Source organism: Microtus pennsylvanicus, chromosome 14, assembly GCF_037038515.1.
Source record: "Microtus pennsylvanicus isolate mMicPen1 chromosome 14, mMicPen1.hap1, whole genome shotgun sequence".
NCBI classification, from domain to species: domain Eukaryota; kingdom Metazoa; phylum Chordata; class Mammalia; order Rodentia; family Cricetidae; genus Microtus; species Microtus pennsylvanicus.
The window spans coordinates 2,122,866-2,136,751 of NC_134592.1; the positions used below are offsets into that span (position 1 = coordinate 2,122,866).

Consider the following 13,886-nt stretch of genomic DNA (forward strand, 5'->3'; position numbering starts at 1 on the left):
TCATATATACAACCATTTCCCCACCCATTCTAATACACATCGCCAAGAGGAAAGGGGCTTACCTGCTCAGACTTCTCTGGCTCCTTTTTGTCGGTCTGTAGAAACTGGCAGTTTTCTCTGGCCAGCCTCTGGACCAGCTCAATACGCCCGATATCATCTCTCTCTTGAAGCTTGCACATCACTCCAGCCTTTAGAGTTGGAGAAAAAGCGAAGATATACTTAAATCCACAGTCCCAGGACATGACACCAACACAAAGTTCACTTTATATGAAGTGCATTTTCCCTGTGACCTGAATCAAATCATGGCCTTTGTAGAAGATTTTGCCTTTCCAATGTTAAATCTGTGCTATCTTAATGTAGAGATACCACGCCAGAGACTTCAAATCGAGTGCGTGTATCAGTCTACTTTAAGAGCTGGAAGGGCAAACCACATCATTTGCTACTACGTGTGTGCCTGATAGGCTGGTATTTGTTTGTTCCTGACAGCCTGTTTCCTGTTACATAAGCAAAGCCCAGCAAAAGGTTAAAAATTCATGGGAAAGTTAGCCAGGAACCATTCTGGCAAAAAGGGTGAAGTGATACAGAGTCCTAAAAATAACAGTCTACAGCTCCCAGTTCTTCAGCGTGAGCAGACCATTCCATGGACAAACACAGTTGGCAAGAAGATTATGGGATAAACTTTTTTTTTTTCCACAACTGGAAAATTACTATAAGGTTGTGAGTTAAACAATGTCAGTACTCCTGGGCATTTGGAAACAGCCCACCAAGCGTCATGTATTCTTTATATAGTGAGGGGCTTAAGGAGTGATAATAGGAAGGAGCTTGGAACAGAAAAAAGGTCATTCTAACGCAGAGATTATTAACTATTTCTACTCAAATTCTTTCCTAAATGGTTCACACAAACATACCAAGGCATGATCTAATAAAGAAACCTGAAGTTAGCTTGGCAGAATCAGTGAAAACCACTGAATCTCTATTTACCCAAAATAACCTACGGGATTTAAATACACTCTGTAATGAGACCAAATATGGGACAGAGCTTGCAAGAGCACTCAAGTTTCATGTTCGCTGCCCCCTGTCCCCCGCCACCCCTAACACTCGACACAGGGTTTCTCTGTGAAACAGCTCTGTGAAAGCACCCCCGCCACCCCAACACTCGACACAGGGTTTCTCTGTGAAACAGCTCTGTGAAAGCACCCATGCTATCAAATGGCGTCACAGAAATAAAAACACACGCAAAGCAACAACTACAACTTCATTCCAAGGGCTCTGAAGAAAAGAGATTCTCCAAGTAACCATCATGGACCCCTAGAGGGCAGCAAGCAGAACTCTCCCAGCATGAGGTTTAAGCTCATAACATTCCTCACAAGTGATATTTTTAGTTTCTTTCCTAAGTTTCCTTGGATAAGGGCCTCAGTTTATCTTAAGACATCCTGTACATGGTGGCCAGCCCAGCTGCTGGGAAGTCCCACACTGCACAGATAACTCTTGAAGTTATTTCCTACCAGTCCATGAGCATAGCAATGCCTTTTAAAGCAACGTGAACAAGGGCTATCTCTTATCCAATAACACAATCTTTCTAGTAGTAAACATAATTTTATTGCAACATCATTTAATATCCTCCAGATCCATATCTCTGGTTGTCTATTTTATCTTATACATTCATTCAATAAACTTTACTAGATAACTACCCACAATAAATCCTAAAGTTATAGATTTAAACTCCCTGAAGTCTCTCAAGTCTCTGGAGCGTACATTCATTGGAGGAAGAAGCGTCTGTAACATAAAAAAAGAAGAAATACTAGGTGGTAAATGACAGGAAAGCATGAGGGGTCACCCCTCATGATTAGAGGTCACCACAGAATCAGGAGGTTTTCTAAGAAGATAACACTTGAACAACAACCTAAAAGATCAAGGAAAAGATGATGTCAATTCCCAAAGAAGTGTGTTCTAAGCAGAAGAACAAGGACCCTGAGGCTTGGTGTGCCTGGCATGCTAAAGGGCCAAGAAAGAGAATATCATCCTGATCGGACAAAACAGGTCGGAGAGGAGCAGGGTCTAACCACGTAGTCTCCTTCCAGGCTATATAAGAAGCTTATAGTACTAAATGTCTGTATCAAATCTCTCCTCCTCCTCAGAGCTCAGGGAACTCTGTGGAAGAAAAGGCAGAAAGACTGTAAAACCAAAGGATGGAGGACAGCAAGGAAACAAGGCTTTGTAAACCCAGCAGGACCAATGAAGGCAGAGACTGTAGCAGCACGCACAGGGCCAGCATGGGGCTGCACCGGATGGGATTTCAGAAGACAGAAACGGGTACAAGACCCCATCGCTGCCCCAGAAGCTATCTCACTTGATAACCACTTGCAAATGAAGAATTAGTTCTTTTCAGTGGACTCTTACGGGAGATACAAACTACTCTTAAGGGCAGGTCTCATGCCCAGAAGCAGATGGTCAACACAAAAATAACTCAACAATATTTTGCAGGTCCTTTGTCTTACAATGTTTAGACAGACATTTTTAAAGAAACATCACAGGTCCTTTGCTCATGAATTATGGCTCCCACTTTTTTGGAATCTTGTGTACAGGACTGTGTGTGTTTGTATCCTATGTTCTATGGGAATCTTGTGTACAGGACTGTGTGTGTCTTTGTATCTATCTATAGGTTCTACAGGAATCTTGTGTACAGGACCATGCGTGTCTTTGCATCTATCTATATGTTCTACGAGAATCTTGTGTACAGGACCGTGTGTGCCTTTGTATCTATCTATATGTTCTACAGGAATCTTGTGTACAGGACCGTGTGTGCCTTTGTATCTATCTATATGTTCTACAGGAATCTTGTGTACAGGACCATGTGTGCCTTTGTATCTATCTATATGTTCTATGGGAATCTTGTGTACAGGACCGTGTGTGTCTTTGTATCTATGTTCTATGGGAATCTTGTATACCCGACCGTGTGTGTCTTTGTATCTATGTTTTGTGGGAATCTTCTGTACAGGACTGTGTGTGTGTGTTTGCATCTATCTATATGTTCCTTGGGCTTTTTCTTCTGTTTGTTTCTATTCTGGTTTGCTTGGTTTTGCTTTATCTTATTTTATTACTATTCTTTAGATGACTGTTTGATTTTTTTGTTTTGTTTTCTGAGATAGAGTTTCTCTGGCTGTCCTAGAAGTTGTTTTGTGCTAGACTGGTCTCAAACTCACTGAGATCCACCTGCCTCTGTTTCCTGAGAGCCAGGACTAAAGGCATGAGCCACTACTGTCTGCCCATTTGTCTAGCTTTTAAAGGAGAGACAGAAAGGATGTGAATTCAGATGGGAGGGGAGGCGGAGGAGGATCTTAGAGGAGGTGGTGGGGGTTAGAGAGCACAGGAATCAGAATCGAGTGCACAAAAAAACTGTTTGCAATAAAAAAAAAATTTTTGAAAATGTAGCCCTGTAGGTGACACTAGTCAGTATATTTTCCCCAAAGCAAGGATAATGTATTTTTTAATTGATTTTTATTGAGATCTACATTTTTCTCTGCTGTCACCCCACCTCTCCCCTCCCCTTCAACCCTCTCCCAAGGACCCCATGCTCCCAATTTACTCAGGAGGTCTTGTCTTTTTCTACTTCTCATGTAGATTACATCTATGTATGTCTCTGTTAGGGTCCTCATTGTTGTGTAGGTTCTCTGGGATTGTGGTGTGTAGGCTGGTTTTCTTTGCTTTATGTTTAAAAACCACTTATGAGTGAGTACATGTGATAATTATCTTTCTGGGTCTGGGTTACCTTGTTCAAAATGATGTTTTCTAGCTCCATCCATTTTGCCTGCAAAATTCAAGATGTCATTTTTCTCTGCTGTGTAGTACTCCATTGTGTAAATGCACCACATTTTCCTTATCCATTCTTTGATCGAGTGGCATTTAGGTTGTTTTCAGGGTTTGGCTATGACAAAAAATGCTGCTATGAACATAGTTGAGCACATGCCGTTTTAAAGTCTCTGTTATTAATAAATAAAAATATTTAAATAAATATGTTTATCCTGATTTCAACTTATAGGATGTATAAATATACTTAAATATTACATGATATGCATCTATTATATGTGTGTCTCAATTAAAATAAATTTATGCTATCCTGGAGATTTAGTTTAGTGGTATAGCTTTGCCTAATATTAGTATTACCTGCTGCATATACCTTGTATTGCCAACAATAAATATGTTCAATTCAAATTTTAAAGTGAAATAAAATAATTATAAAAATCCTCACAGCAATAAAACGAAGAATCAGGTTCTTTGAATTTGAAGGAGTCAAGTTGGGCATTGAACACATGGAATTTTATATCAACAGGACAATACTGCATTTAATTAAAAGAAAAACAAATATACAGAATTAACAGAATATAATTTTAGTTTAATAGTGAGAGTTATAATAAGTAGTCTTCATAAAAATGAACTATGTTACTTCTTAAAATTATGCTTCTTTGTCAAGATATAAGCTAATGCCATCCGGTATGCTATAAAATTATGCTGCACATTAATTTGTTATTAACTGTTCTCTAAGACAATGAATATTATTAAAATATAATAATATTAAAATATAATAATATTATAGACAATGTTTTGCCTATAAAGAACTTGGATTCTTATTCGGGACAAGATGAAATTCTTGGAATGGCTTCAGCAGACAATTATCACAAACAGATGTGCACAGTGTAGAGGACCGCTGTGTCCAGCGGGGAGGACGCAGCAGTAGGAGCTAGAAAAGTGAAGGGGACTGGTTTTCACCCCTCTGAGGCAGTGGAGGACCGACAGATTTGAGGGCCATCTAGATGCACTTCCAAGGCAGTGGCAGCAGATGTTATTTGGGAGTTTCTCCAGAGTTTGTAAATACTGGGAGAGTATGGAAGGAAGATGCCTACTCAAAGCCCCACTGGGGGGGGGTCGGGGGTTGGCCTCTGTAGGAGGGTGGGGACAGGATGCCTGGGCCATCCAGAGCATAGACAGTATTGCTTTGGTTGTCGGAACGCAGGGCTATAAATTAAAGAGCTGACTTCAGTGTTTCAAAGTGGGAGGATACAGGGAATCAGAAAGGAGACAGCAAGAGTGAGCAGCTTCAGGGGAAATCTGGTGGATCAAAAGGTTTCATCCTGTGTGTGTGTGTGTGTGTGTGTGTGTGTGTGTGTGTGTGTGTGTGTGTGTGTAGGAGGCTGGAAGCCTACCCAGCATGCTGCTGGGGGTGGGATCTACCAGTCTGCTGCTAGGGGGATAGATCAGTCTGCTGCTAGGGGGATAGATCAGTCTGCTGCTAGGGGGATAGATCAGTCTGCTGCTAGGGGTCAGATCTACGAGTCTTCTGCCGGGGGGATCTATCAGTCTGCTGCCGGGGGGGGGGGGGGGGGGGGGGGGGGGGGGGGGGGGGGGATATCTACCAGTCTGCTGCTGAGGGTGGGATCTACCAGTCTATTGCTGAAGGGGGAATCTACCAGTCTGCTGCTGGAGTATCAGATACAATGTTTCCAAATAACTATCAGTTTGACAAAGGTAATGTGTGATTTTGAGGAGAGAAATCTCCTCTGAGGCAGTTAGGAGACAGTTTCGCTAATATGTAGCCAACATAGAATCCCACGGATACTGTGACAGACTGGGCCCTGCTGAGGAATGATGAGAACAGGAGTTCTGCTGGCTCGATGGAGCTGAGATGAGGGGAACTTCAGCATATTTATCTGTGTTAGAAATCATGTACTACACAGGGAAATTTGATCACATGAGAGGGAGAGGAGGGCAGAGGGGAAGAGAGAGAGAATGTGAGCGAACACATTTTCAAGATTAATGCCCTTGAGTATGGAAAGTAGATAAGGATCTACTCCTAGACAGAAATGTAAATATCAATGTTCCAACTACTGGAACAGGAGGCAACATGCAGGCAGGCTGGCAGAGTCTGATTGTGGTACTCGCAAAGATTCTTTGCTGAAGGTCTCTCTTCCCCAGAAGTTACTGACTAAGAATAAGAACTGGGGAGAAGATGCTGGTGATATGAGAGACAAAGGCACAGAGCGGACATCTAAGTGGCAAGTATTTGCAAAATTTTCATATCAGGCCAGACAGTAAGTCTCGGGTATGTGTGCAACTACTTGGCTCTTCAGGCGAAGCCTTGGATCAGCAAGCAGTGTTGGGTAAGCAGATGAATAAGCTATGTCCAGTAACATTTGAATACAGGCACAGGCAGGGGCTGTGGTTGTCATCTCCTGGCCTGCAAGGAAACCGAACTGTAAAATCTAGTGATGTGTTAGGTCCTAATGCTGCCACCCTTTCATCCAGTACTTCATGTGGTGACTCCGAATCATACAATTATTTATGTTGCTACTTCATAACTGTAGTTTTGCTACTGTTATGCACTGTAATGTAAATATCTGATATGTAATATAAATATCTATATGTCGAGAACCATTGATCTAGAGCATCACTGAGGGTCCATTTGATTTTTATTTTTAAATACTTTTTACCATCCTAGCCATCCTCCTGAGGGTATATTTCTTGTTTGTCAGAATTTTAATGGGCCCTATAATATGAGATGATGCCAAATATGGACAAATCATGAAGTTGTGTTTTTAATCAGTAAAAGGTACGGTATAAAGGAGTAAATTGTATTAAGTACCCTCCTTTATGACAGGAGGACAAGGAAATTGTGGGGGGGAGGCTATTTATATTTGCAAATACTGAACATTCTTTAAAGATTGTATTCTTTTAGATTTATTTACTTATTTATTTAATGCATATGGGTACTTTGTCTGTATGTACATCTGCAAACCAGAAGACAATATCAGACAGTTGTGAGCCACCATGTGCGTTCTGGGAACTGAACTCAGGGCCTTTGGAAGAGCAGTGAATGCCATCTTTCCAACCCGTTAAAGACTGTATTCTTAAAATGGTAAATTTCTGCTATCTAGAGAATTCTATGCTCGCACCTGAGACTTATTTCTGCTCCATGGCACCCTCAGTGTTCACTGTCCCCTGCTGCAGAGGAGATGCTGCCATCCCACAAAACCTCAGAAGACTCCCTGGTAATACTGTGTGGCAGAGGAATCCTTCTGTTCTTTCTCTCTTTTCCTCTTCCTGCCTGTCTCCCCTTCTCTCCGGCTTCCAGTGTGGCGAGTGTCAGAGGGAATGTGTGCATGAGGCTGGCAGGGCTGTTCCCAGCAGGGAGTGCTGGCACACTGGGCAGGATCTGCAAGGACTCACTCAGACACTGAGTCCCACACAGAGCTCTTGTAGACAACTGCGTCCAGCAGCAGCAGCAGACAGATGAGAGGAGGGGCACTTGGTTTCTACAGAACCACAAATTTTCGAGAAATTCTTCATGTCATGATGAGAATCTTAAATACAGACATTGTTGTTATTGTTGTTGTTGGTTTTGCCTTCTTAAAATAAGGGTTTTATCTGAACCAGATATATCAATGCATGAATCCAACGTCTGCATTTTAAATAATAAATGTTATTACTTTAAAAAGTATGTTTCAGATTAATTTAACTTTTATACTTATTTCATGTTTTCTAATTAAAGATGGAATATTACTGTCTTGATTTTCCAGTTTCCATTTAATTTTGTGGTACTAATATTTTCATTAGATAATTTTACAGCACTACTTATATATAACAACCTTGCAGAAAGCTTTCAGAGAAGTTTATGGATGGCACTTTATTCCCTGGAGGGCTTTGAGCCCAGAGATATCACAAATCCTCTAAGGTTTATAGGACAGTTGTCCTGGAAATACAACATAAAACCAGATGTTCTCTGGGGGAGGGGAACCCTTCCATGGCTCTGTAATTTAGTAATTTAATTCAAGATATCCATGAATTTATTAATATATTTTAGGGATTTTGTCATGAACAAAAGAGGCAAGATAACTTGATCTAGACTTTCATATTCGTGGTCTGTTTAATTTACCTATGTGAAATTAATTATGAACAGTTTACCTAACACTGTTAAGTCAGAAAAAGAGAAGGATTAATGTGTAACTGTCAGAAGAGTTATTTAAAGCCTATTTCAAGGTCTCTCTTAGAAAAAGAAAATTCTCTGTACTGCATAATTCAAGTCCGCATGGCTTTCAGCCCGAGAAATGTTACAGATGCCAGTGAAAAGTGGAGTCATAAAATGTGGGTCCACTTCCTTGGGGCAGAAAATGAAACATGAAAAATGCAAAGGACATACAGAGGACAAATAAGCAATATTTCCTGTGACAAAGGTGGAAAACACAGCTTTCACATCTGAAAACAATGACTGCATTACCTCATCACTAAAATGCACTTCTTCTGGGCCCAGGAGATGGCTCTGCAGTAAGAGCATTTGTTGCATAAGCATGAGGCTTGGAGGCCAAGTGCCCAGTGTTCCCGTGAAAAGCCGGGTGTGGCCATGTGCATACCTATGACCCCAGCACTGCAGGGCATGGATAGGGAACATGGCTGGGGTTTGCTGGACCCCAGCCTAGCTCCAGGTTCAGTGAAAGGCCTTCTCTCTGCCTCCATGTGTGTGCAGGTGCGCGCGCGCGCGCACACACACACACACACACACACACACTCCATGCATACTAGGTTTTGCATGGCACAAAGTCTAACCTACAAAAATTTAAAGATTTTAGAACAGCTAAGGAGCTCACTAAAGGCAATAGCTAAGGAAGAAGGGCTTGCGTGCAGAACCAAGTGTAAACAAGCTCTTCACTTTAGCCATACAGTGCAGCACAGAAACGGAGTCTCTCAGGAAGAAAGAGACACTGTTAATAGAAGAAAGATGTCAACATTTGCAAAGGGATAGGTATAAAACCTACAGAGAACAACACCCCACCTCCTGGGAATAGGTGGATCTTCCTCCTTCCTATGCCCAAAGTTTTCAACAGCTGTGGGACAGTCCTCTACACAGTATATATTTTATCATGCACTGGGAAGAAGGAAGAGAAATGTCAATTTGCTTTAAATATACTCTACAGTGAAGACAGGAGATTCACACACATGCAGATGGATGGGTCTCTACATACACACTGATAGAGCAGGCAGCAAAAAGTTTTATCAGATACATTAGGGTCATAACCTCCTTCTTTCTGAAATCCCCCTGGACATACACCACTCATAATTCACAGCTGTGTGGTGATGCTACTGTTGAATAAAGTCACAATTTATGTATCCTTTTGAGAAATAAAGTTGCATTCAAACAGATTTTTTTTTGCCCATAGGATAAGTTGAAAACAAATAAAACTACAGTAGCTTACATTTGGAAACACTACACTAATGGATGAATGATCCAATAAATCTCTGAATGCAGAGTTGGGGAACTCCTGCATGCTTGAAGCCTGAAGTATAACTTCCAATATAAACTCAACTACAGCATCACTCATATTATAACAATATAAATTTATTAAAATATTACCACCTCTACAGTCTTGACTGACAAAAGTTAAAGTGATTGTTCCAAGGACAATCAATAGATTTGGGACCTTCAAAGCAAACGGCAGTAGGATAACCACACTGAGTCCTCAAATATTTCATTTTAATAGAAAGTGAATGGTTGTTGATACTGAGGTATACAATTCAAAATCTTGTCCATTTGTGATTTCGCTATTAGTGATCAACAGCACAGGGTCTCTGGCAGCTGAGGCATTGTCTGCAAGTTCCTTCTCTTCTACCAGCTTGAAGAGATGGTCAGTCATAAGGACCAACTTCTTCTACTTCTTTGCTTTTTTTAAGAAGTGGAATCTATCAATCTATCTATCTATCTATCTATCTATCTATCTATCTATCTATCTATCTACCTACTTACCTACCTATTTTCCTCTCTACCTATCAACCTATAGACACGTAGAGGGAAGGGAGGGAGAGAGAAGAGAGAAAGAAGTGTATTCCTCTATCAATCACTATGCAGTAGTTACCATTTATCCGAAGAAGACACAACCCAAGATCCCCAGTGAGTCCTAAAACTATAAATACTGAACTCCCTATTTTTATATATGTATGATTCATTTCTGCTTATATATTAAGCATTGTAAGAGATTAACAACACTAAGTAATAACAAGAGACAACAACTAACTCAATATACTATGGGAAATGTTATATGAATATGGTCTTTTTCTTTTTCAAAATGTACCATAATCACCCTTTTTGTGATGACGCAAGATGATAGAACAGGTAAGAGATGAGATGAGTGATGTAGGCATTGTGATTTACCAGCCTACCCTGGAAGGGTGAATTTAAGAAGCCCTGCAATACCCAGGATGCTGAGCTGATAAATAGCTCTCTAGTAACTAAGGGAAGGAAGTGCACACAGTATTGATACTTTGAATAAAGAAAAAGTTTGCATGCTGGGTAGGATGGAGCTACACTGCTCAGAGTGACACACAATTTAAAACATGTGAATTGCTTACTTGAGGGACCTTTCTATTCAATATGTTTGGACAGTGAGTAATTAAAATTACAGAGAGTAACATCCCAGATACAGGAGGAGTTCTGTATGAACCATTTAGGGTCTTTCTTTGGAAATGCCTTTATGTCAAAACTAAGCAGTTTATTCCTATGAAAATGAGTAATAACAGGACACATAAGGCAAATCTGCCTCATTCGTGACCTAACCACTCACAGCTGAGAAAGATGCACACTATGGCAGACCGCATCATACCTGAGGATCGGGAGCATCATTAGCCTCTGTCACAGTTACATGCTTGGCGGTGTTTCCGTCATCTTCTTCAACAGCTTTAAAAATAAAGACACACATATATGGCATCATAAGAAAATGTCTCAGGTAATTTTTTCCAGACAACAACTTGTCAGGGAAACATGGACTTGTAAAATGAAAACACAGCAGTACCGTTTGCTATTCGCATGGAAGGCTACCTGTCCCACGGTGTCTGCCATGCACATTACCTCATCTACTAAACCAACGCCAGTGGAAGGTTAATTCCAGTTCTTCTCACCATCCCTTCACGTCCTGACATCATCCTTTCAGTACTGTGCTTTAACAGAGGAACTCCAGGTACAGTAAGGGTGTCTGTTCATTTTCAATTAGAAGAGTCGTTAAATTATTATTTTTTAATGAAGGACTAAACCAGGGGCTTCACATTCTACTGCTGAGCTGTGTTCACAGGTCGTTCACTCTTTTTATTTTTATTTTTAAGTTGCATCTTACTGAGGTATCAAGGTAAGCCTTGAGTGGATCTTCCTACCTCAACTTCCTAAGTAACTGGGAGTATAACTCTGCACTCATGCGTGTGTGCGTACGTTGTGCTCTGGATGGCTTGATAAATGTCTTATTACAAAGGAAACGATACTTTACGGCTTACTTACTGGGTGCATTGCCACTACAAAATTCCAAACTCTAGAATCCTGTGTCCACCTCGCCCTATCCTCTGGACCTCCCTGTCAAGCATTTTACAGCCCTTTCCTCACTGCTACAACAACCTCCCCCACGAGGAGCTGGTTCCAGCAACTGCTAAAGTATTCAGTCTCAAAAACATAAATACAAGTGCCACGCTTGGCCTGTGCATTCCTTATCTTAGATGTCTGCTCACTGCCAACAGGGTTCCTCCCACTCTCCAGCTTCTGTGGAATCTCTACTCTCACACAGACACTCAATAAAAAATATAACATATGAAACCCTGATCCAAGTTTGACGACTGCGCAACTTTTCAGTGTGGACAACTTTGTTGTACAACTAATAACAAGTGTGCGCTGAGTGCCCGCTCTGGACCTGGCATTGGCGTTCTGCTCACAAACAAGACAGATACACCCCATGAAGTATACATATTACCTGGCTTCACAGTCAGTGACAGCTACAAGAAGAGTGTAGGATGAAGTGGGGGCTGGAACTATATAAAGTCTCCTGCCACCCGAGGAAGGGAGTGTGTGTCCTGCAGTTTTTTTTCTGATTTCCACATGTCATAAGCAACTCCTGCCAACCCCCTCACATGTACACACACACACACACACACACACAAGTCAACATGATAAAGGGAATGCCACTATTAGAAAAGTGGCCTTGTTTGAGAAAGTATGCCATCCCAGTAACACTTCTGCCTGCGGGCCACATCATGATGATAGTGCAAACTCTGAAACTGTAAGTGAGCCACCCCAATTAGATGTTCTCTTTGTAAGAGCTGCCATGGTCAGGGTGTCTCTTCACAGCAATAAAAACCCTGACTAAGACAAAGTTGGTACCAGAGACTGGGGTATTGTTGTGATGGGCCTGACCATGTGTTTGTTTGGAGGAATTTAGACTTTGGTACTTTGAGTTAGAAAAGCAGTGGAATGCTTTAAGCATTGCTTAATGGGCCATACTAGTAGGAACATGGAAGACAGTGGTGCCGAGAATTATTTGAACTATGGGGGTGCACACTCAGGAGGTTTCAGAGGAGAAAAATTTTAGCATGTCGCCTAGAGATTGCTTTTGTGATATTTTGGTAAAGAAGTGGCTGTCTTTTGCCCTTGTCCAGAGAGTCTGTCTGGGGCTAATTGGATTAATTTGGTTGGCAGAAAAAAAAAATCTCAAAACAGCCTCGTATAGATTCTGTTGTGTGGATATTAGTGGCAACTCTAATGAAGATTTAAAATTAAAGGAACAAGGTGAGCAAGGAAAAACATTTGAGGAGAAAAAGGTAACCAGAAAGTGGAATGTTGCTCAAGGAGATAAACAGATAAAGTGAATAATAAATGACCTCAGGGCAAAGTCTCACCCAGTTAAGTTTCCGACATGTAAAAAGGAACTGAAGAAAAGCTTAGAACCCAGTGTGGCAGGGCACACCATTAATCCTGGCATTGGGAAGACAGACGCTGGTGGATCTCTGAGTCTGAGGTAGCCTGGTCTACACAGCGAGTTTCTGGGCAGCCAACTTTAGGCAGTAAACAACAATGCTGGTGAAGATGTAATTGAACAAGTGGGGGGGGGCATGTTCCAGTCCCAGTAATCAGCAGAACTTCACAGTTTTGGCCATGTGGTTCTGGCTTTAGAGTTAAGGATAGAAGAAAGGAGCTATGGTATAAAGCCGCTGAGGCCAAGCATGTATCAGAGATATCCCTGAATGGAGGCTTAGTAGAGAGGTCAGTGCGTGAAGCCGTGAAGTTGAAGCCTGACTTGCCTTAGAGAACCAAGGCACTGGAGATGCCAGAGTCGTGAGATATTTGCAGAGGAAAGCTGCTAACAGGGAGTGGAACCAGCCAAAGAGAAAGAAGTGTGTTATAGTCAAATCTAACAGAATTGGAGATCTGAAGAGTGTTTGGACATCAGACACAGAGATGCAGAGTTTGGAGTTTGCCCAGCTGGTTTTCAGTCTTGCTTTGGTCCAGTATTTCCTCACAATGCTCCCCTCCCTATGTTCTATAATCATGGTAATGTATATCCTATGCCATTACATGTTGGAAATGTGTTTTGCTTTGATTTTCATTTTATAGGGGATTACATTTAAGAGATTGCATGAGGCAATTTTACCAAAAGCAATCTATAGATTCAATGCAATCCCAATCAAAATCCCATCAAAATTCTTCTCAGATCTAGAGAAGACAATAATCAACTTTATATGGAAAAACAAAAAACCCAGGATAGCCAAAACAATCTTATACAGCAAAGGATCGTCTGGAGGCATTACCATCCCTGACTTCAAACTCTACTACAGAGCTACAGTATTGAAAACAGCTTGGTATTGGCATAAAAACAGAGAAGTCGACCAATGGAATCGAATAGAAGACCCTGACATTAACCCACAAACCTATGAACACCTCATTTTCAATAAAGGAGCTAAAAGTATACAATGGAAAAAAGAGAGCATCTTCAACAAATTGTGCTGGCAAAACTGGATGTCAACCTGTAGAAGAATGAAAATAGATCCATATCTATCACCACGCACAAAACTCAAGTCCAAATGGATTAAAG

At 41.2% G+C, this 13,886-nt stretch overlaps 1 protein-coding gene across 2 annotated transcripts in view; it reads right to left on the bottom strand.

Moving 5' to 3' along the window:
- The window catches only part of Rapgef5 (Rap guanine nucleotide exchange factor 5), a 231,505-nt gene that overhangs the window by 110,276 nt on the left and 107,343 nt on the right, over positions 1-13,886 (bottom strand). For both annotated transcript variants that reach the window (XM_075948631.1, XM_075948633.1), the window contains 2 exons: positions 10,644-10,717; positions 63-188 (listed from right to left, as the gene is read on the bottom strand). In XM_075948631.1, the coding sequence (XP_075804746.1) occupies positions 63-188; positions 10,644-10,717 (200 nt within the window). The remainder of the gene's footprint in view (positions 1-62; positions 189-10,643; positions 10,718-13,886) is intronic.